Source organism: Diplodia corticola (genome assembly GCF_001883845.1).
Source record: "Diplodia corticola strain CBS 112549 chromosome Unknown scaffold53, whole genome shotgun sequence".
Taxonomy (NCBI): domain Eukaryota; kingdom Fungi; phylum Ascomycota; class Dothideomycetes; order Botryosphaeriales; family Botryosphaeriaceae; genus Diplodia; species Diplodia corticola.
The window spans coordinates 171518-193715 of NW_017971532.1; the positions used below are offsets into that span (position 1 = coordinate 171518).

Genomic DNA, 22198 nt, shown 5'->3' on the forward strand with positions numbered 1-22198 from the left:
GGGGAGGTGGGGAGTAGAAGGAAGGGGATGGGAAATAGGGGAGAAGGGGGGGATGGTCGGGGGAGAAGCATGTGGATCTTCACAGGTATATGTTGTGCAACTAGCGCTTGAGCATCACATACGGTTGGGAGCCTGGAGTACCTCAAACTTGTTGGTTTCTGGGAAAGAGGGAACACACAGCAGGGTTTTCGTTCGTATTCTCTCTATTGTGGCATTCATGTTTATTTCATACATCACTCGGCACAGGAAAAAAGATGGTCGTCGCCCCATCTGTGCGGCGTACTGTTGGGTATTGAGACTGGCTACAGGACTATTACAGGAAATTACACCGGATAATCTCGATTGGACCACACAAGCAGTCTTTAGCGGGCGAGGCGAACAAGCCAAACGCCTTTGCATATCAGTCTTTTTTTTCCTTTCGTCTCGTTTTGGTTCCTGCCCGAGTGATTTGTCGCTCCCGTCCATGCTATGCCTTGCGCTTTTCCGGTGGTATGTACATACATACATAGGCGGGCGCCGATCCCATCACCCTTGATCGCTCTGATCTCCCCTAGCCGGCCGGACACACGCACCCACTACGCGCAACAATAGAGATCCACCAACCAGACTCCCTCCTCAGGCCTCCCCCGTCGTCGTCTCAGAGCAGCAGTCCCCGACAAACCTCTCCCAATACCCCAAAAACGCCTTGGGGTCCTCCCAAAACGGCGCATGCCCCAACCCGGGCAACCGATGACACCTGCCCTCCCACAAGTTGCCGCCCCACTCGATCGCGTCCAAGTAGTCGAGGTTGACAAACGGCTCGTCGACGCCGTTGACCACGGCGCACGGCACCCCGCCCTTGCCCTTCTCCTTCTCCTTCCCCCCCGCCACCACCCGCACCTGATCGCACCCCCTCCCGGCCTCGAACGCGTCGAACATGACGCGCCGCGCGCGGCCGTCGGTGCGGACCGCCGCGTCGCGGATCCACGCCGCGCGCTCGCCCCGCGCCGCCTCGTACGGGAAGGTGTCGAAGTCGGCGTCGGTCCAGCGCTCCGTCGCGGCGAGGTTGACGTGCTGCGCTTCGCCTCCTTCTTCTCGTCCTTCGCCCAGCGTGAAACCCCTCCGCACCTGCTCCAGCCCCAGCGCCGGCGGCGTGCCCGTGATCATGATGCCCCTGACCCTGACCGTCCCCCGCTGCTGCTGCGTCGTCGTTGTCGTCCCCGTCGTTGTCGTTCCCGTGGTCTGCGCAACCATCTCCACCGCATTGTGCCCGCCCAAGCTCCACCCCAGCACCACGACGTCGCGCGCCCCCAGCGCCGCGCACACCTGCAGCGCGCAGTCGGCGTAGGCCGGCTGCGTGTAGTGCTTGTCGAGGGAATCCTCGGGGTCGTCGTCGGAGGGGGGAGCGTCGCTGCTCTGGCCGTGGCCGGGGAGATCGAGGGCGAGGATGCGGTGGTGGTGGAGCGGGGAGTTGGGGGAGAGGGAGAGGGCGATGAGGGGGAGGAAGATTTGGGAGGAGGAGGAGTTGCCGTGGAGGAGGAGGAGGGTTGGTGGGGTTGGTGGGGAGGAGGAGGGGGAGGAGGTGGTGGTGGTGGTGGTTTGAGGGGAGGAGGAGCTGGCTGTGTCGAGGACGTGGATGAGGCCGTGGGTGGTGGGGATGCGGTGGGTTGTGAGGTTTAGGTCTGGTGGGGTGGGCATTTTGGAGGTTTTTTTTTTTCTTTTCGGGGGGGTTTTTTTGGTGGAAAAGGTGAGGGTGGTGAGGGAGAGCTTTGGGAAATGGGATTTTATGTGTGTGTGAGGGTCGAGGGCTGTGCTGGTGTTATCAATTGCGAGGGCGGGGAAGCGGCGATGGAGCAGGCGAATTGCGTCTTCTCTTACCCCACTTCCGTGCCACGGCGTGTCATTATCGTGGGCGGAGAATGGCGACGCTTGTTTCAGCCGGGTGTGGCAGCAGCCTTGGGCTGAAAGGTGGGTGAGCTGCAGGTGCATTAGTCTTTCAGCCCTACGTGAGGGGTCAAGCTAACCAGCTACTTTTGTACTCCTGCAGCGGGGCACGACCGAAGTTTCCCGCCCCCGCCCGTCTCCGAACGCCTCTTGCTCTGCCACTGCTCACATAAAGCACGTTGGTGGATCTCGCCAAGAGACGTCGTAATTGGGTTTTCTGCTATCCATTTGTTTCCTACTAAGGTCGTGGAATACAACTAAGCAGAACCCCAGATGATCCGCCTGCCAAAAAAAAAATATTGCAAGCACTCTGAAGGAATATCAAGTAGCCGAGCAAGGAGGGATTGATCATGTTCTTGGATAATCCCATTCAGTTGAAGAAGAAGACTTTTGAGTGGCTGGTCCGCTGGGATTAGTCGAGTCATAGACGGATCTGTGAGCCGATGAGAGCATCAATGGAGACCAGGAAGGTATGCTTCGTGGCTACTCGCGAAACCCAGGACACCGTGGATCTAGTCGGTCAGAACAAAAGAAGAGAAAACAGTCGATGACATGAGAAGCTTGTCTTGAAGCATCGACAAACTCGATGGTGCTCGTTAAACCGGGAAGGATGCAGTCTTGGAGCCAACTTGCAAGTTCCACATGGCGACAGCGCATTGCTCCATCAGGAGACGCAACCGAAAGTTATATGTGTCGTTACCCTCGAGCCGGCAGAGTGGGAACATCTTGAGAGCAGAGACACGCTGAGTATTCTTGTTGCGTCCGGTCATCTTGCGAATCCAACGATGAGCCTTGCGACGGTCACGAAAGGCGGTGCTGGTCCCAGCATAAACCTTGCGCCAGGTGTGGATGCCGTCCGGGTCGTGGAAGTCGTAGAAAACGAGATAAACGCACCCGATGCGTCCGGCAGTGCTTTTGCCGGCATTGCGAAGGCTCGTGAGGGATGGGTTCCCATGCTTAAGCAGTTCGAACAGGCCTTGTCGCTTGATACCTGCGACAATATCGCTGGCCACGTCCCGACGCCGCTCAAATGTGTCGAGGTCCTCTAGAACCCATCTCGCCCATTTCATCCGGAATATCTCAGTGTCTGCCCAAATCTCAATAAGCCCATGGATTGTCTTTTCAAGACAACACGAGCCGAGAAGCGTATTCACGTCCAGGTCGAATCCATCGGGTATGCCGACCGTAGCCGGATTCCTTCCAGTCCAGACTGGCTGCGATCCCATCTTTTAGGAACGAGGGCCCGATGTTTTTGTGCTTAGTGTAGCCTTATCGGGATCTGATTCACTCTCAGACCTGACTTGATGATTAGCATTGGAAAGCTCCGCGTACGGATTGGCAGTGAATGACCAGCGACACGGTCGAGGCTGGAAGAGGTGGAGGTACAAGTAGAGCCGGGGTATTATCTGAAAGAAGACTTGAAGAGTATTTCAGGCGACGAAGTCTATGTGAGACAATCAACGGAATCTTCAAGACTGCGTCACGGTGGAGAAACAACGCAAACAGGCGACACAACGAGCGCTAAATGAGTCCGGGTGACCAGTGTGAATTAGAACGGGCGTGCTTACCTAGAAATGGGAGGATGGAAGGTTCCAGCATAGCAGGGTGACTCCGGAATGCCTTGGTCGGTTTGGCTCAGATGAAGAAGAAGAAAGGTGTCAGGTTGGAGCAGGTCGGAAGAAGTTCAAAACACCTCTCGGCAGTGTTTGAGTCGGCGGACGGCCCATGATTGTCCGGTCGGCAGGTCAGGTGTGTGTTTTTACCGACTCTGACGTGCGTAGTGGAATCAAGCGTTGGGACGTAGATGGAAATTTTTTGAGGCCCTCCCAACGTGCGTATTTGAACCAGACATCTGGCCGTAGGTGCGAGTCTAAAACCCCTCCATTTACATATCCAAATACAGAATTCTACCACCCACATAACCAGGTTCTTATCTCCAAGACAGATGTCGGTAAGCCCGATTCTTTGGAAGTTCATTCTCTTAGTCTGCCTATCAGGAACCAGCTACAGCCACATCTGGCCTAGACACCAGTGAAAGCAAAGTTTTCTGGATGAGTACGTAGACCTCTGAGGTAACCAGTGAGCCTATCGACAAAGCTCACACTCCACTTTAGCATGGAGTATCTCAACGAAGAATCAGGGCCTTGATTGATTAGCATGTCGCCAGACTGTTTACCCGACTGACCGTCTAAAATCACGTTCTGTCGTCACCGTCCAAGGTGGACAGAGCAGCAGCAGCCTAGGTTACCACGCCCGAATAAACCACTTTACGCCATCAGTGCCGACTGTGTCCAAATCTGACTGTCCTTTTTGAGCACCTGCTAGTTTCAGCATTTCCCGTATCGAATAGTAATCAATGATCTCCTCGCTGCTGCCCCTGTCAGTTTACGCCTCCCTTGACCAAAGTGCAGAAACCGCTGTAAGAGAGTGAGCTATGTACTACCATCGAAGACTTGTGGCTACCGGAAACACCCTGTTAGCTTACAAGCCCGGAGGCGGCGGCACCTGCGTTTCTCATCAATACTACTCTCTTACGCACCAGTTGCACGGATACATACCGCGCTGTAGCCACCCGGGGGAGAGCCCGACGGCGGAGGAGGAGGCGGAGCATCACCGGGCGGTGGAGGAGGCGCAGAACCAGGCGGCGGCGGCGGCGCCTCGGAACCAGGAGCAGCCGCTTGCTGCTGCTGCTGTTGAGCGTACTGCCAGTACAAGTTCACATAGTTCTGGTAACCGCCATAGGCAGCGTAAGGGTCTTGACCAGAAGCGTAGTACTGAGCGTAGGCCGCAGCGTACTGGTCGCTGGACGCCGTGGCAGGCGTCACCGGCGTCGTCTGCGAAGTGGGGCTCATGGCCGAACCATAGCCGGGGGGAGACTGCTGGTTGCCGTAGCTGCTTCCACCGCCATAGCTGCTGCCACCACCATAGCCACCACCGTAGCTATCCGAACGTCCTCCATTCCTACCGCCGCCCGAGTACCGGTCACCATCGCCGTACGCGCGACGGCTCGGGCCGCGCTCCTTGAACTGTTCATACTGTTGACGCACATTGCCAAGGAGATCTTCACAAAGCTCCCTAGCTTTTTGGACATCATCGGCATTGGGGCCCCTAACTTTGGTCAGCACTGGTCTTGAGAGGGAAATCGAGAACAACTTACGCAACGTGCAGATACATGGGCTCGTCGCTTTCCTGGCCAGTGTTATGCTCGATGAAGCCGGAGCCGCGGCCCTTGATCTGGACGCGGCAGCGCGTTTCCTGCTGGATGTGTTTGACGTAGGCACCTCCATGGCCGACGACCTGAGCACGAAGGTTGAAGCCAGGAATGGGTTCGAGGTCGACGGGGATCTTCTCCTCGGGCCATTTGCGCTAATATACCGGTCAGTGTATTCTTTCTCTACGACGATACATCACCTTGAGCATCATTACCCTTCCATACTCATCACGCTCGACCTGCTCGGGTTCTCTGCGGCGGAAGCGCCTCTCGTCGACAAGGTTGGGCAATTCCTGCTTCATAAGCTCGTCGATTTTGGCGATGGCCTTCTCGAGGCCTTCCTTGGTGGTACTCGTGACGTGGAGGTACAGCGGGGGAACCTTTGGCTTTGTTAGGCATCAAGGGCAGTCGGAAACATCGAGGACGAAGAACTTACACCGGGACGGACCAGGCTCTTGTCGGGATAGTACTCGCCGCGGGTTGTGACATCTTCACACCACTTAGTAAACACCCTGCAATCAATGAAATCATGTTCAGTGGTAGAGCGTACCGGCGCCAGTCTCTTCTTTGATCTAGATGTCACACGGGTGAGGTCAGCAGATGCCAAACGGGGGATGCTGGGAACAGCAGCTATATGGTGGCAGTTAAGTGAGCTTCTGCGCGCTTTTACACCAATAGTTCGCGAGGAAGCCGAATGTCAAAGAAAACAGGAAGCTGGGGGCATGTGTGGGCATGTTCCTGGGAGTATCAGTAGGTTATGATCTGAAGTATTTACCATCTTTTGAGTAGAGCCCTTGGTGAGGGTGTAACGATTCCGAAGGTCGTTCACTTCGATGTCCTTGATGTAGTCTCCATCCTGCTGGTAAACCTCGCCGGGGTTGCCTTGGTCATTGGAGGGCGACTTGACGGTGACGGGGCTGGCGGTAGAGCGGATGGGCGGGACGTCGACGTGCTGGATGCCCTTCCTGGCCTGGATCTGGGCGTTGATGCGGGCGGCTGCAGCAGCGGCAGCGGCAGCGGGGTCCTTCTTCTCGGCGGTGGCGGGGCTGTTGCTGTCCTGGCGGCTCAGCGGGCTGCGACTGCGCAGAGCCTCGCTCTGGCGTGAGGAGGGCGAGCGCGAGCGACGATCGAAGCGGGACGGGCGCTTGGGTTCGGGTTCGGTCTGATCGAAGCGCGAGCGCTTGCGGCCTTCCTCGGGCATGGTGACGGCCGGCACAGTTGATGTGGAGACCGGGGGTGAGAGGTGACGACCTTGGGTGCAGGAGGAAGATCTGGACAGAGCTTCACGCACAGGAAGAAGGCGACGAAATGCCCGGCGGTCGGCGCGGGAACTTCCGCTCCAGCCCGCCCGCGACAGATGCGGCGCCACAACCATGTCCGCCTCAGCCCAGTCAGCGAATCGCACGCGCTTATTCCCACCACACAGAGACACAGTCTCTCATGAAGATGCCCAGGTGAGGATCGAGGTGCATCTGGGAGCTCGGCCAAGACCCGGGAACCATTGTCTTTTTGGAAGCGGAATGTCTCCAGCTCGTGCAAAGGCAGCCGTACTTGGGCACTGCAGCAAATGATCGAAGCAGCTGAAGAGCAATCTAGGTACTACGGATACGTACCTACAGCAGAAAAGGCCCACGGGGCTGCAGCTCCCCGGTCTCTTGCAAAGCTAAGCGAGCCAACGTCGTAGGCGGTCAACGCAGGCTGCGAGGCCGGCGGCGGGCGGCAACCACTAATGGGCGCCGCGATGCCGAAATCGCTCGCTTTCCATTGGAAAATGGCTTGCCCTGTGATTCGCATTCCTCCGCACTCAACACCTCGCCTCCTCCTCAGCCCTCTCCGCAGTCTCCCAGACCCCCAGCCGAGGGGCGGAAACAGAGCCACAATGGCCTCCCGGCGAGCATTGAATGCTCTGCCCCTGCGCACCGCGCTGCGCACCAAGCCCCACCCCCAGGTCGCGACCTACGCCGGCCGCCCGCGTCACCAGCCGTCCAGCTCGTCGTCGACCCAGGCCCTGGCCTACAAGGCGCTGCATCGCCGCATCCAACCGCTGCCCACCAGCGACGCGCCTCCGTCGTGGTCCGCCCCGGCCGCCGTCAGCAGCATCCTGTACGAGACGCCGCTGCCGTCGCAGGCCCCGCCCAAGCGCCATGTGCTCAACTGCCTGGTCCAGAACGAGCCGGGCGTGCTGTCGCGCGTGTCGGGCATCCTGGCCGCGCGCGGCTTCAACATCGACAGCCTGGTCGTCTGCAACACCGAGGTCCCCGACCTGTCGCGCATGACCATTGTGCTGCAGGGCCAGGACGGCGTCGTCGAGCAGGCCCGCCGCCAGCTCGAGGACCTCGTGCCCGTCTGGGCCGTGCTCGACTACACCCAGGCCCCGCTCGTGCAGCGCGAGCTGCTGCTGGCCAAGGTCTCGATCCTCGGCCCGGAGTACTTCGAGGAGCTCATGCAGCACCATCGCGAGATGGTCGACTCGCCCGGCTACATCCAGGACGGCTCCTCCGCCTCCTCCTCCTCCGCCGAGGACCTGCCCTCGCAGGCCGATCGCGAGCAGGCCGCCCAGCGCGCCGCTGCCGACTCGCTCAAGCGCGACTTCCACCCGAGCAAGCTCGCCGCCAGCCAGGCTCTGAGGCACAAGCACGAGCACTTGGAGGCCATCACCCATCTGACGCACCAGTTTGGCGGCAAGGTGCTCGACATTAGCACCAACAACTGCATCGTCGAGGTCTCGGCCAAGCCCGTCAGGATTGACTCATTCATGAAGCTCGTGGCGCCTTTCGGTATCCTGGAGTCTGCGAGAACCGGTAAGTGTCCAATTATGACTCAGAGTGATGAATCACGGTTAACCGTCTGCCAGGTCTCATGGCGCTGCCCCGCTCGCCCCTTGTCGGACCCGAAGACGTGCAAGAGAAGGAGATTGAGGACGTTGTTGACCAGAGCATGCTTCCTCCCGGATAAGCTAGAAAATAGGGTTGTAATAAAAATTCGAAAGAGTTGGTCGCACGTTTGTCTTCGTCGCTTTGAATTTGTACAAAGTACAGCATTGTGTTATTACGGTCTACTAAACGATTATCGTGCCTTTATGTCTACTTCCAAATGAAAACGAGTTGAGAGAAATTTTTGGCCACGAACTCCGAATGAACACAAAAGCCCTATTTCCAGCGCTACGCTGTCGCCACTCCTTCCCATCATGCCGAAACCCACAAATGACCGATTATGCGGACTTGATGTTGCCCTTGTTCACGACAAAAGCCTCAAGGGCGGAGATGGCCGCCCACAGCCTGTTCTCAGCCTCGGGGAAGACCAGCGACCTGGGGCCGTAAAAGACTTCATCACTGACCTCCTCGGGGTGCCTGGGCAGGCAGTGCATGAACTTCCAGCCCTCGTTCGCGCCGCCCCTCTTGGCGAGCTCCGAGGTGATCTGGAAGCCCTCGAAGGCCTTCAGGCGCTTGACCTTCTCCTCCTCCTGGCCCATGGAGATCCACGTGTCGGTGACGAGGACGTCGGCGCCCTTGACCGCCTCCTCGGGCGCCGTCGTCTCGAACAGCTTGCCGCCCGCGCCGTCGGGCGCGCCCGCGGCGGCGTCGGCGATGACGCGGCGCATGGCGGCGGGGATCTCGTAGCCGGCGGGGGTGGCGACGGCGACGTCGACGCCCAGCTTGGCGGCGGCGATGGCGAGGTCGAAGAGCACGTTGTTGGCGTCGCCGACCCAGGCGATCTTCTTGCCCTCGAGGCCGAGCGTGGGCGCGGGCGAGGGGAAGGCCTCGTGCATGGTCAGGAAGTCGGCGATGGTCTGCAGCGGGTGGGCGAGGTCGCAGAGGGCGTTGATGACGGGGACGGAGCTGTGCTTGGCCAGCTCAGTCACGTCCGAGTTTTTGTTCACGCGCGCGACGATGCAGGAGACCATGCTGGAGATGACGACGGAAGTGTCGTAGAGCGATTCGTTGACCTAGATGGAGCAGTCGCGGAATGCGTGAGCGGAGGGACGGGCTTCAGCAAGGGGGATGTGGGTGGTTGCGCACGCCCAATTGGATGTCGTCCTTGCCCAAGAACATGGGTTGGCCGCCCAGCGCGGTGACGGCGCCCTCGGTGGACACTCTGGTGCGGGTGCTGCGCTTGCTGAAGGTCATGGCGACGGTCTTGCCGGACAGAGTGCCCAGCAGCTTGTTGGAGCCGGACTTGATGGCTTGCTTGTGCGAGTGGGCATTGCGGACAAGGGTCGCGAATTCCTGGGGAGTCAGGTCGGCGATGGACAGCAGGTGTCGGGGTGCGGCGGAGGTGGTGGGGGAGGAGTAGAAGCGGACGGGAGCTCTGGTCAAGCTCCGCAGAGCAGACGGTGAAGGGCGGAAAAGAGGCATTGCGCAAGGACAACAAAGAACGGCGTCGATTGAGTGCGAGGGAGGGTCGGGGATTGCGCAGCAAAGCAGACAGCGGACACGAGAGGAATAAATGATGGAGCAATGGTGACTCGGACGAGCTGTGCGCTCGGACGGCGTTTTTTAGCGGGTGCTAAGCTCCAAGGGTGCTAAGGTACCCCAGCTCGGGCGGGCCGCTTCTGATTGGTACATGGCGGGGTAGGCGCTCCCGCGACCGTCCATGCACTGCCATCCTCGCGTCACTACCTCTCCACGTCTCTCCTGTTTCACGCAACTCACGCTCCCTGCCAGCCAGAAGATGCGTTAGAGCAAACACCCGCATTCCACTGCAAACCCACCCACAAACACCAGCCATGGTCGACACTCCGTGGGGCTCAACCGCCACCCCGAGCCCCCGCCCAGCTTCAACCAAGTCCGCCCAGTCCGCCCGCTCCTCCCGCGACCTCCCTCCCGACGACCATGAGGAGGACGACGTCGATGAGTTCCCGGAGGACGCGCCCCTCCTGGCCGGCGAGGACAACAACAACGTTGACGACGATGATTCCGACTCTCGCACCTCGCGTTCCCAGGCCGCCTTCTCGTTGTTGAGCTGTCTCCGTCGCCCCTCCAACACGTCATCCGACACCCGCAAGAAGACTGGCCACCGTTGGCCCAGCACCGTGGCACTGTTGGTCTTATGTATCACCGTCGTCGTCATCATGGTCCTGGGCTTTGTTGTCCCTGCCGCTGTCCAGGAATACGCGAACGAGGCCGTCGACGTCAAGCCCACCGGCCTGAGCTTCGAGTCGGTGAAATCGGACGGCGTCTCGGTCAGGGTCCAAGCCGATTTTATCATGGATGCGTCGCGGGTACACAAGAAGTCGGTCCGTGATTTGGGCCGCTTCAGCACCTGGATTGCGAGGGAAATCGAGAGTGGAGAGGCCCACGTCGAGGTGGTCCTGCCGGATTACAGCGACAAGGTTGTTGGCAGTGCCGTCATTCCGCCCGTCAAGCTCAGCCTTCGCAACGGTCACACCACTCACATCAACATTGTCGCCGACCTCCATCCCGGCCAGTTCTCGAGCATCAGAGATGTTGCAAACGATTGGATGAGGGGCCGCTTGGGGAAACTAAAGGTCAAGGGCAAGGCAAAAGTACCTCTTAAATCAGGCATCTTCCCGCTGGGCACCCAAATCATCGAGGAGATCATGGAGTTTGAAGGTAAGGCCCTCCCCTTGTTTCTCTAGCATTGCGCGGTGGGAGGCTGATGACAGGACACGCGGCTAACAGTGTCACTGACACAGGCAATTCGCTCCCTGATGTTCCCGCTTATAGGATAGCCAAGCTCAACGTCCACGAGGTGGACCTGCCTCATGGCCACCGAGGTCTCGAAGCCAACACTAGCATTGTAGTCAATAACGATTATCCTCTCAGACTCACTGTCCCGCCCCTTGGCTTTGGTATCCTGGTCGGAGGCTGCTCGCCCTCGGACCCTCAAATCATGGTTGCCGACGCAAGGACCCAGGAGCTTCCTATTGAGCCCTTCGAGAACGTTGAAGTCCACGTAGCCGGTTGGGTCAGGAAGCTGCCCGATGCTCTGATGGCCGCATGCCCTAATTCCAAACAAACCCCGTTAGACATCCTCCTCGGCGACTTCATCCACGGGCGTGATGCCTACATCTACGTCCGTGGATCCGATTCGCCATCGGTTGACACGCCCAAATGGTTGACTGATCTCATGTCCGACATCACTGTCCCCGTGCCGTTCCCCGGCCGCCTACCTGAGAATCTGCTGAAGAACTTTTCCCTGACCGATGTCAATTTCCATCTTCCCGGTTTCTTTGCCGCACCTGACAGTCCCGAAGGCCAGCCCAGAATCGACGCCAAGATCAAGGCCCTGGTCGGACTTCCCGATGAGATCAACTTCCCCGTCGATGTCGACAAAGTGCGCGCTGATGCAGACATTTTCTACCACGGCAAGAGACTCGGCAATCTTGACCTCAGCAAATGGCAGCCCGCCAACGCCACACGCATCGACTCGAAAGATGAGGATAAATCAGGCCTGCTGGTCGAGGCAGTGGTCAGAGATGCACCTGTGAACATCACCGACCAAGCTGTTTTCTCTGAAGTGGTTTCAGCGTTGTTGTTTGGTAGTAAGAGTGTGAACCTAAGCGTGAAGGCCGAGGTGGACGTTGAGATGGTCACGTCGTTGGGCACCTTCAAAGTGCGCAAGATCCCCGCCGAGGGCGTCGTGCCGGTCAAACGTGGGTAGCCTTCTTGTTTTCTTTTTTTTACGTTCTCGACATGATATCAATAGCCCTTTGTGTAATGCCACTTCTTTCCTGTACCTTTTTCGAAGTATATTCAATTTTCTTTTCTGTCTGTCTATCCACGGGAAAAGAGAGAGAGAGAGAGAGAGAGAGAGAGAGAGAGAGAGTCAAAGGCTAACTCGATTTTCTTTCTGTGATTGAAGCAATCGGATCCGGTGACGGAAGCGGCCACGGCGGCGGAACGGGTGACATGTTCAAGCGTGTTGCGCCCAAGTTCGGGAACTTGAAAATCCTGGACACGGGACCCAGCTCCATCAGGTTCCAGGCCGAGGTCAACTTCACGAATCCGACGAATTACTCGGCCACGGTGCCGTACACGAACATCAACATCCTCACCAACGGCACCGCCATGGGTCAGGTCACGGCGGAGAACCTGACCGTCGTGCCGGGGAACAATACGGGAGTGTTGGTGCAGGCGGTTTGGGACCCGTTGAAGATGAGCGGAGAAGAGGGAAGGGCTGTGGGCGTGGATTTCCTGTCCCGGTGGCTTTCTGGTAGGTGGTGCTGGCGGCGTGGAAAAGGGAGAGGGAAAAACGGTGTGTGACGCACTGATGGACGATGGGCTAACACGTGGGTCTCTTGTTGCAGGATTCAACACCACGCTGGCATTGCAGACGCACAGGAACACTATTCCGGCGCAGCCGGCACTTGGCGAGGTGCTTTCGAGGTTGAAGCTGAGCCTACCGACGCCGAAGTTGAGACATGGTGATGATGACGATGGCGATGGGGCCGACGGGGACAAGCCACGATTCATCAAAGAAGCTACGGTACGTCGGTTGCTGCGGACCATCTCGTCCTTTCAACTTACGCGTTCCCCCATCCCTCCCTCCCTCCCTCCCTCCCTCCCTCTCTCTCTCCCTCTCCCTCCCCCTTGCTGATGAAGCCCGCGCCCACAGATGCACATCCTCTCCTCGACCGCCATCTTCACGCTCTCGTCGCCGCTGCGCGAATCCACCATCTACATCACGCACCTCAACGCGACCGCGCGCTACCACGGCGAGCCCGCCGGCCGCATCGTGCACGAGCTGCCCTTCGCCGTGCCGCCGGGCCTGTCGCAGACGCCGCGGCTGCCCGTCGACTGGTCGCTCGGCAGCGTCGGCTACGACGCCATCAAGAAGGCGCTCGGGGGCCAGCTGCGGCTGAATGCGACCGCCACCGTCGGGATCAAGTTGGGGAGGTGGGAGGAGAGGGTCTGGTTTGTGGGCGGCGGGATCGGGGCGCATGTGAGGTTGTGATCAGTGCGGGTGGGGTGGGGGGGTGGGGGGGGGGAAAGAAAGAGATTGTTTTGTTTTGAGAATCGGGGGAGGATGGGGTTGGTTGGTTACTGTTTTTTTTTTTTCCATGGGCGTTGTCCGGGAAGGGGTGTGTGTGTTCTCTGGAGTTCCATCGTAGGGTTTCTCCTCCCCGTTGACGGGGTGGGTTGGCTCTTGGACGGAGTTTTTTTCCCGGAGTCTATTGATCGTGTATCCTTTGGGGCTGGACGGAACGATGTCGAGATTGCATACATAAGGTGACAGGACATGTACATACATACATGGGTTTTCCTTATCCTTGATTTGACGGGATCCGAGCAGAGAATCCCCTGGATGGACCTCCTGCCGAGGTGGTGCCTCTAGGGAGATCTCAAGAAAGTTCAGGGCATTTTTTTCCCTCTCACGCTTTTAAGATTTGGATCCTGCTTCTGTGGACAGACACAATTCACAGTCCCGACGATTTGGCTGGGCTGGTACTGTACGGCATAGATGTTTCTCCAGATAGTGTTGTTCGCATGTCTGTTGGCAATTCTTCGTCAGCTAGAGCTTAAGAAAAGAAATAGATTCTAGAGATAAGTTGGAATATGGTAGAGTTGAAGATGCGTTAGTTGGCGCTATCGCCGGCTTTGAGGCTGCCAGAACCCATTCCCGCCTCGTCTTCACCCAACATTCGAACGCGGTCAATCAGAGCCTCAGCTCATTGGTGGCTGAGTGGAACGGTTGGTTGCCAAGTTGGGTGGCGATGCGTAACTTGTGGCTACGTCAGTTGCCACTGTCCAAGCACAGCATGATGCAGGGTCACTGTTGGTCTTTTCCAAAAATGCAGCCCCATGTGTGACTCTCGATTCCCAGCAAAGCGTCCGGCAACTGCAGATCAGAGCGCCTTGCTGTGTGGATGACGTAAAACCTGCTCACGTCCCCAAGCACTCCTCCGGGCCTCAGGACCACGTTCAGGGACTTGCGCACCGGTCTCGCCAGTCTGGCGCGAAGAACAAAATCCCCCTGGTGTCTTCCCCATGTCGATGCATGCAAGCTTGATTAGAAATGACATTTGGCGGGACGGATGGCTGCAGCAGGGAGTGGACGGTACGGTAAGGCGGGCAACGGCAGCGCGGAAACGGAAGCTGCCTAAAGTGGTCGGTTGATAGGATTATTGGGCGGGAAACGCCGACAATAGCAACGGTGCTATATCAGCCGGCCCATTATGCATTTTCCCGTCCCATGGGTTGGACCGGCGGGTGGACATGGCCTGATTGAGCAACCAACCGTGTATGACGGAGCTGTCAGCCAAGGCTTTGCGTAGCTCTTGTCCATGCCTATCTCTTAGTGTCCCCTGTCAAGTGTCGGGGCCGAGGAATGCCATCTGTCCAATAGTGCAACAGCACAAAAGGTCTCGCCCCCTCTGAGACAGTAGAGCCAGCGCTAGATCCAACAACCAACCGGGAAGGCCAAAGCATGGTCCCTCACAGATAGGTAGGAGCTCTGCTACGGCCGACCTGCTCAGCCATCGAATCCGGCCGGCATCGTCCTGCCTCCCAATCTTGCCCGACTTTGTTCGAGCTCGAATACGCGGGTTTGCCGTCCAAGGGTCGCCAATCGTTGCACAGCAGCAGCACGTAAACCCTGCTGGAAAGATCAACGGTCGGGGGTGGATGCCCCCACTTTTCCAACCACCTCACTTGCTCTCTTCCCGATCCACACCATGAAATGCCCACAACTGTCAGAAAAGCCTGTTCCTATTTTCCCTTCTTCCCCACCCCTGGCCCGATGGTGGGGATTAGTGCCCGCGCCTCACAATCAGGCACGCGAAGCCGTCATCCTTTGCCGCTTCCCCGGCCTCGACTATCGTTCCCTCCTAAACCTCGGCCGAGAACGGGGGCATTATCATCATCATCATCATCATCATCATCATCATCATCTAACGTACTGCCCTTGATCTTCACTGCTCGACGACGACACATACACACAGCCACAGCCACCCCCCAACTACCATCCAGAACCGGAATGGAAACGAAACGGATCCGCGCCGCCCGCCCCCGCGCTAGGTATTCCGCCAACTGCACGGAACAACAACGAAAGCAGCAGCAACAACAACAACAACGACAACGATGCCCGCCGCCACCCCACATGGCCACATCGTGCCCTGCCTCTCGCCTAGCCTCAACGCCCACCCACGCTACTAGTAGTACCTTGCTACTTGTGCTGTCCTGATCAGCTACTGTACAACACACTCACTAGCCCGATCTCCTTTACAGCTTCCTCGGCACGCGCCCATGCTCCCAGCCTCAAACTAGCACCCATCCCATCATTTCCCCCGCATCGCTGCTGCCAGGACTACCACCTATGTGGGGACCGGCGCGGCAAGTAAGTCGTTGGTCTCATGGGCGGGCGCGTCCCGGCGGGAGTTGGGCGTCATTCACCCTCCCCTCCCCTCGCCTCCCCTCCCCTCCCCGCTCCTACCCTAACTGCGATAGGTAGGTCGGTAGGAAGGTAGGTAGGGTAGGGTAGGTAGAATCTATTATTGTAGTGATCGGAGGGGGAAAGAAGAAGAAGAAGGGGGAGAAAGAAAAAAAATCGCTCATCACTCCATGCCCGCGTTGGCAATGAAAAAAAAAAAAAGGCGGACCCACTTGCGGCGCGGCAAGCTTTGGGAGGGAGAGGAGGAGGAGAAAGGAAGGAGAGAAAGAGTGTGTGAGAGTGAGAGAGAGACATCATTGGCTGCGCGAGGCGTAGATCCGTTGTCGTCCCTGAGATGTGCCGGCGCTTAAAAAGTCCTAACTTGGCGAAACGCCAATGCCCTTGTTGGTTGCGCTATACCTAGCACGCGTGTGGTAGTGCGTATGTGTGCGTGTTGGGGGCAGGCGTAAGGTGGGTATAACCGCCGGAGAATGAGGCAGCGGGCTGGGTTGCCCCGGGGTAGGGGATGTGGGAGAAAGAGAAGAGTGGAATATCTGGAGGCAAAGGCTAAGGTGTAGAGAGGGGGGAAGACCCAGCCGCGCGGTACGGTACATGTCACAATAAGCACTTAATCGATCGGGTGGTGGAGGACCAAACGACAACGCATATACCCTTTGTACTTTGACGAAACGAAAAATAAAAATAAAAAACATATGGAAAGGGTCGTCCCGTTGCAGGGTTGGCTCTTCACTCATACGTCCAGCGACGACGCTGGATATACACTCACACCAACCAAAACGTTTTCTTTGCGTATACAATCAGCAAGCAGTAGTGCTGCCGCTATGTACGCTATTCCTATCGGCCGCCTTATCGAGCAGCCAGCAGCAAGGCAGCAGTAGACCCCGCGGAAATCCAACGGCTGGGATCGTCCCTGCATTAACCTTCTCCAAACCAGCGCTATCTTCCCTCGCGCCACGCGCGCGCGCGGCTCCCGCTGCTGCATTGCACCTGATGACCACTTAGCTATATATAGCAGTTTAGAGGTTTCATCCATGCCTATCAATCCTTTTCCTTTGCCATATCTGTAGCTCGAGCGTTGGAACTACCGTTAGCGCAGCCATGTCTTGGTGTAGTCAACCGCAAGGTCGGCCTGAGCATGAGTGCGGGGTGATGTTGGAGTGGCCCGAGGGATATTGTGAAGAAGAAGCAAAAGCCATGGAAACCAGCAACATAAAGAAGTCTATGCGCAAGTAAAGCAGAGCTCTACTCTGGATTGTTCCTCGGATCTTAAGTGTATATCAATCATCTCGCACGAGGTGCCGAGGGACCAAGCTTGTAAAACCCAAGTGAGGGTAGCGCTGATCCCTTCTGGATCAACATGTTTGGGCACCGTGGCAGAAGAGGCGTGGCAGTGTGCTCTCGTGGGGGGGAGAGATGCGGCCGTCTTGGTCCAATCGATGACGATGAGATGTCAGCTGTTTCTGACACGCTGCGGGACGTACTGTATCAAAGGAAAGGGCACCACACGATCTGCCATGGACTAGTTGGGGTGTCAACTGATGGCTAAAAAAAAATGGTCGCGAATGAAATATGAGGAGCGGGTGAGTAGAGTGCGCCTGTCGACTATGGGTTGATATACGATTTATTGATGCAGTAGGCGGCCATAGTGTGGTGAAGGGATACGAGTGTATCAAGGATGCAGCCAAGCACTCAGTACATTGCTCCTCAGTGTTCGGATGCAAGCAGATGTCATCGGGTGAGATGAAGTGAGCAAGGACGTCTAAATTGCGACAATGGCTGCAGTGGCGGGCCGTGGAGGCTCGTGGCTCTGGCAGGTTAATTTATCGGCAACAGCAACCCCTCTGTGGCCTCGCAGGCTAGACGGGGGCCTTCAGTCCGAGTTCCGGATGTCGACTGCCCCAGGCGCGACGCGGGAAGTGGTCTAGGTCTCGGAAAGGATCGACGGGTTGGCGGGCAGACAAGGCCAGACATGCATGGCCCAGAGCCTGTGGTGGCAGGGAGATGCAGCGATTGCGCGCATGCCCAAGCTCCAGCAGCAGTGGAGTTCAGAGTTGACCGCAGATGGGCCGAGACAGCCATGCTCGCAAAGGGCCGAAGCAGGTCGACTGGCAGGTAGATCCAAGGCAAAGACGCAAAGACGAGGCTGCAAGCTGGAGGGCTAGTGCGGCGCCGCGTCATGGTGTCGTGAACAATCGGCCGAGGACGTGAGCGGTCAGAGGATTGGCGTGCGAGGATGAAACCAGCAACGGCGTGGTAATAGCTGAGCAGCGACTGGGGCCGGAGTTGAGGCGCGAGCGCAGTCCGGCGGGCAGTGGGCAGTGGGCAGGCGGCGCAGGGGCCTGGAGCGTCGGCCGCGTTTGATCGTCCCTTTTCGCGTTTGGCGAGCGAGAGCAGCAACGGTCTGGACAAGCTCAGCGCGCGCATCATCATCAGCCGGAGCTGCTGCGCCTCGCGCCTCGCTCCGGCGCGCGGAGATTGTCGACAGGTGAAGGCTGCTGGCTGCCACGCCGCGTCTGTTGCAGGCTGCAGCCCGTCGACCGAGCGCCGGCCGCGCCCTAAAGACAGGAGAAACTGCGGCTGCGTCTCGTTGGCCAGGAACCGCAAGCCACCAGCGCCAACGGCTGCTCCATCCTGCTCCAGCGCCGGCTCCAGACCGCGTCCCGTTTCCTGCCTGCCTGCCTGCCTGCCTGCCTGCCTGCCTGCCTGCTCGCCCTCTGTCGCCCTCTGCCTGTCCGCCTCCACTCTCCGGTTCATGCGGCATGTGAGACCGTCTGCTCTGTGCGCTTCCCGTGAAGGTTGGCCGGTGCATGGCGCTAATCCGCCTCTGCGTGCACGCACTCAATACTCTCCGCCATCCCCACGCCTGCCTGCCTGCGTGCCTGCCTGCGTGCCTGCCTGCGTGCCTGCCTGCCTGTTGCTTTTCTGCTCTGCCCTGCCCCTTTGGGCCTGGCCTGCATGCCGCGTTCCGCCCAGCCCCCGCCCTTGATTGCATCCACCACGCCGGGTGTTGCTCGTGGAACCCAGCCTCCGTATCCAGCCCTGCGAGCCTGCCCGGGGAAGACGTTCGCTTTTTTCTTTTTCAACCCCCGTTGCACCGCGAGCGCTTCCACCGCTGGCTCGCGAGCACCGCATACACAGCACGCCTCGACCCACCGTGCTTGCCCGTCCCGTCCGCCCATGCCGTCTGTCTGCCGTCTGTCTGCCTCGCTCCGGCCGTGATGCCGCACCAATGTACCGCCCAGCCAAATGGGAAACAGACGCCGGCCCGACGGGGACAAAAGCTGCCTGTTGCACGAGCTGTCTGGCATGAGGGCATGCCAGCGGCCGTCTCGCGGCGGCCTTGCGGCGGTCCCCGCCTTCCGTCGTCATACCTGCGCGCTTTTCGCCCGTGCCGTGGTCGATGGGGGTACCCAGACGGCCGGCGGTATTGCCATATGTACCCACGATGCTCCCTTGCGGGCAGACGTGTCGGACCATGGCGCTGGAGCGGCAGCACCGAAGCCGAAGTATGGACGCAGGCATGTGAGGTGTTGCTGGCTCCGAGTGCCGTGTTTGGCGCGGGCAGCGAGCGTGAAACGTGCTGCCGGAGCGGTTGTCGTGCGGTAGGTTTCGTGCGGTCGCGGGCCGATGCTGGGTGGGAGAGAGCAGGCTGACGAGACCTGAAAACGCCCAAGATTCGCGACACGGCGCACGGCCGATCTGCGTCTAGCGCAAGTAGCGCCTGCCCTGTCGTATTACCTGCCGGCCGGCCGCTGCCACCACCGTCCAAGTCGCACGCCAGCCCTGCGCAGTCTTAAGCGCGCGCCACACGACTGAGGCACGGGGTCCCGCCAGCACGACTCATCAGTCGTCTCCGAGCCCTACGGCCTACGGCGGGCCCAACAATCCAAACAATCCAGCCTTTGGTCGGTCGTCGGCACATCCGACACCCACCCGCCTAACCTCCGTCGCCCGCCGAAACATCCCTCCACTTTCACGCCCTTCTTGGCTCGCCCGCCTTCGCTGCCCCCCGCCGCCGCTCCGCTCCATACCACCCTCCCGCCGCTGTCGTATCACACGCGCCCTCACCCCCTCTCGACCACCCCCTCCCCGGCCCCAGTCCTGCCCGGTCCTGCCCAACTCCACTCCCTGACCACACCACTCCCGGCCCCCGCCTTGCCCGTTTCGGCACATGCCCCCTCCGCGGAATTACTCATGGAACCACCCAGCTGGCCGCAGATCGTAGCACTCGCCGGGGCACCCAACCCACCTGCCCCCTTCTGCAATGCCCTGTAAATCCGATCCGACCCGGACGAAGCCCGCCCGAGCAATAGTCGCGAAATAGCGAATTCTCCGTAATCCTCTCGTTTAGCGCGCCGCCGGCCAGCCCCGCTCGAGTCGCTCGACGGATTAGTCTCTCTCTTTCTGCTTGCAGCTAGGTAGGTACTACTCTGTCTTGTCTCTCTTCTCCCGCTCGCTTCTGCCCGCGCGCTTAGTGCCGTCGTGTACGGACTCGCAAGTCCGCCCCCGAAGGGCAAGGGAAAAATAATAATAACAACAATCAAAGGGAAAAAAGGCACACTGACTCTCTCCCCTCCCCCCGCTAATGCAAGCCCTCTGTCTGAATCCAACCGACTAAGCCGCGTGTGCCTTCCCTTATCCGTACTCGATAGTTCTACATGGAAAATCACTCACTCCCGTCTGTTGTGTAGGCTGGTTGCGACACAGGGTATACCATCAAGCGAGGCAGGCAGGTCACGACGATGCTGCCAATACGTGCCTTCCCGTCCGCAAGGCATGCCAAATGGTTGACGGTGAACGATCTGTGACCTCTTTCGTGTTTTATTCCGTCATTTAACTGGCGCGCAAGGTTACCAGCTGGGATGAGCAGCAGCAACTTCTCGTGTTGCTATGCCTGCCTCACAGTAGTAAACAACAGCAACGACAAACAACGCCGCAAAACGGCCCTGCCCTGCCCTGCCCTGCCCTGCCTTGCCCTGCCTGCCCTACGCACGCTCCTCTACACCATGTGGGTACCCTAGCGCCCCTACTTCATAGCCCTATCGTATTCTTCCCAGCTCCTTTCCCTTTTCTCGCATAATTATTGCTCCCCCTCTCTCTCTCCACTTCCTTCCCCACCAACACACCCACCCCCCCTCCGCCTATCTTGACGTAATGTGCGGTGCACGTTAGAAGATGATGATGCCTTCCAACACGCACCGCAGCCCCCACCGAACACATTTGCCGAAGGAAAAAAAAACACACGGGCAGAATGGGGGTGAGGGAGAGAGAGGGGGCGGCGATGACCTCATTATGCTCAGATGTTTTCTATCTACCTATCTACCTACGGACTACTCTGTACCTACTCACGACATCAGAGTGGGGGATAAAAATTTTTCCCCTTCTTCCTCTTCCTCCTTCCCCGTAAAATAATAATGGCGCGGTTTCAACTGGGTATTAAAAACCAACAGCAACAACAACAACAATAATAACAATAGCAATAATACGGCCGGCAGCGGCCGACGGGCGGGCGTGCACGCGTGCGCGCGCGTGTGGCTGGCCCTCCGGCGCGAGCGGAAGGCAAAAGGAAGAAAAAGAAAAGAGAGAAAAAAAAGGACTACTACCCCTGCGCGCGCGCAATGCCCGCGGTATGGTCTAGGTTTTTTTTTTTTTCGTTGTCCGTGTTCTTTGCATCACTCTGTGCGCGGGCGCATGGGCTCTGCTGAGAGTGTGTCGAGAAGGAAGGATGGAAGGGCCGGAGGGAGGGAGGGAGAGTTTTGGGTTGAGGTTGTTTACGGGGAGGAGGGAAGAGAGATGGGGATATCCCGGGTATCAGACATACATACGTACATGCAGTATAGGGTACTTAGAGGGCGTTTCTTAAAGGGCGCAGCAGCAGGGGTCGGGGCGGTTGGTCGGTTGGCGGTGGTGTACAACAATACGGGGAGGGGTGTTGGAAACGCGATTCAGTTGCGCAATATAATAGGCTTTCGGGCCGATTGCAGCTGCTGGGGGATGGGTGTGGTTTGTGTTCCTGTTGTCTGGTGGTGAATGCCGTGTGTGAAGGGGCGCACATGGAGTATGTGGTGCCTTGGTAGTACGTGGTAGAGAGAGAAAAAGCGCGAGAGAGAGGCCGGCGGTTAGGTACGGTACAGCCGACACACCTCTTGTCCAAACCGCCTCGCACCATGCCGCCTTTTTCCTCTCTTTGCCGCGCATGTGGATACATACGACGCCCTCGATCTTCGTGGTTGAATAGTCAAGGCTCTATGGTTCTTAATGTGGAGCACGGCTCGTATGGGCCTTTGTTGGGTGGTCATGCGCGGTTGGCCGTCCAGCTGCGCTGCATGCCCGTGGTTATGCCAGCCCCCGGTGTCTGTTTCCCACGCCCACCACTGCTCGCGTCGGTACGGTGGGCATTGCGTGCTTCTGGTTGATCTGCATGGACAATCGTGTGAATAGCGCGGCTGTACGGCAGGGTTCCGCATGTTATTGTGCCTCATCTGCTTTGCATCTTGCTGTTTACTTTTTGGCGTCGGCCTGCCAGAGCGGCCCGGAGGAGGCGCCGCGTGTTGGCCGGCCTGATTGGGGGCCCTTGCACGCCTCTCTCCCGCATGGATATCGTCGGGTGAGGGGGGGCATAAATAACAACCAACAGCGGACGAGCGTTGGCGATGGCGATGGCGCGCGAAGCGGCGGTTGGCAGGTCGAAGCAGCTAGCCCCTGCTGGCT

At 58.5% G+C, this 22198-nt stretch overlaps 6 protein-coding genes across 6 annotated transcripts; 2 read left to right on the forward strand and 4 right to left on the reverse strand.

Moving 5' to 3' along the window:
* Positions 1-615: 615 nt before the first annotated feature.
* On the reverse strand, positions 616-1677 carry BKCO1_5300070 (alpha beta hydrolase; the record flags this gene model as incomplete). The annotated part of the gene is made up of 1 exon (XM_020277181.1): positions 616-1677. The coding sequence occupies one exon, from the start codon at positions 1675-1677 to the stop codon at positions 616-618; it is 1062 nt and encodes a 353-aa protein (XP_020127249.1).
* Positions 1678-2519: 842 nt separating this feature from the next.
* Positions 2520-3149, reverse strand: BKCO1_5300071 (uncharacterized protein; the record flags this gene model as incomplete). Its single annotated transcript, XM_020277182.1, has 1 exon — positions 2520-3149. One exon carries the CDS (start codon positions 3147-3149, stop codon positions 2520-2522), a length of 630 nt encoding a protein of 209 aa, XP_020127250.1.
* Positions 3150-4303: 1154 nt separating this feature from the next.
* On the reverse strand, positions 4304-6335 carry BKCO1_5300072 (kh domain protein; the record flags this gene model as incomplete). Its single annotated transcript, XM_020277183.1, has 8 exons — positions 4304-4340; positions 4409-4428; positions 4482-5031; positions 5081-5289; positions 5350-5514; positions 5571-5623; positions 5685-5706; positions 5910-6335. 8 exons carry the CDS (start codon positions 6333-6335, stop codon positions 4304-4306), a joined length of 1482 nt encoding a protein of 493 aa, XP_020127247.1.
* Positions 6336-7013: 678 nt separating this feature from the next.
* Positions 7014-8089, forward strand: BKCO1_5300073 (acetolactate synthase i iii small subunit; the record flags this gene model as incomplete). The annotated part of the gene is made up of 2 exons (XM_020277184.1): positions 7014-7935; positions 7989-8089. The coding sequence occupies 2 exons, from the start codon at positions 7014-7016 to the stop codon at positions 8087-8089; spliced, it is 1023 nt and encodes a 340-aa protein (XP_020127248.1).
* Positions 8090-8345: 256 nt separating this feature from the next.
* BKCO1_5300074 (ornithine carbamoyltransferase) lies at positions 8346-9489 on the reverse strand (the record flags this gene model as incomplete). The annotated part of the gene is made up of 2 exons (XM_020277185.1): positions 8346-9080; positions 9154-9489. The coding sequence occupies 2 exons, from the start codon at positions 9487-9489 to the stop codon at positions 8346-8348; spliced, it is 1071 nt and encodes a 356-aa protein (XP_020127245.1).
* A 371-nt stretch (positions 9490-9860) lies between these two features.
* Positions 9861-13051, forward strand: BKCO1_5300075 (pre-rrna processing protein; the record flags this gene model as incomplete). The annotated part of the gene is made up of 5 exons (XM_020277186.1): positions 9861-10707; positions 10791-11750; positions 11960-12310; positions 12405-12583; positions 12713-13051. 5 exons carry the CDS (start codon positions 9861-9863, stop codon positions 13049-13051), a joined length of 2676 nt encoding a protein of 891 aa, XP_020127246.1.
* Between the last annotated feature and the right edge of the window lie 9147 nt (positions 13052-22198).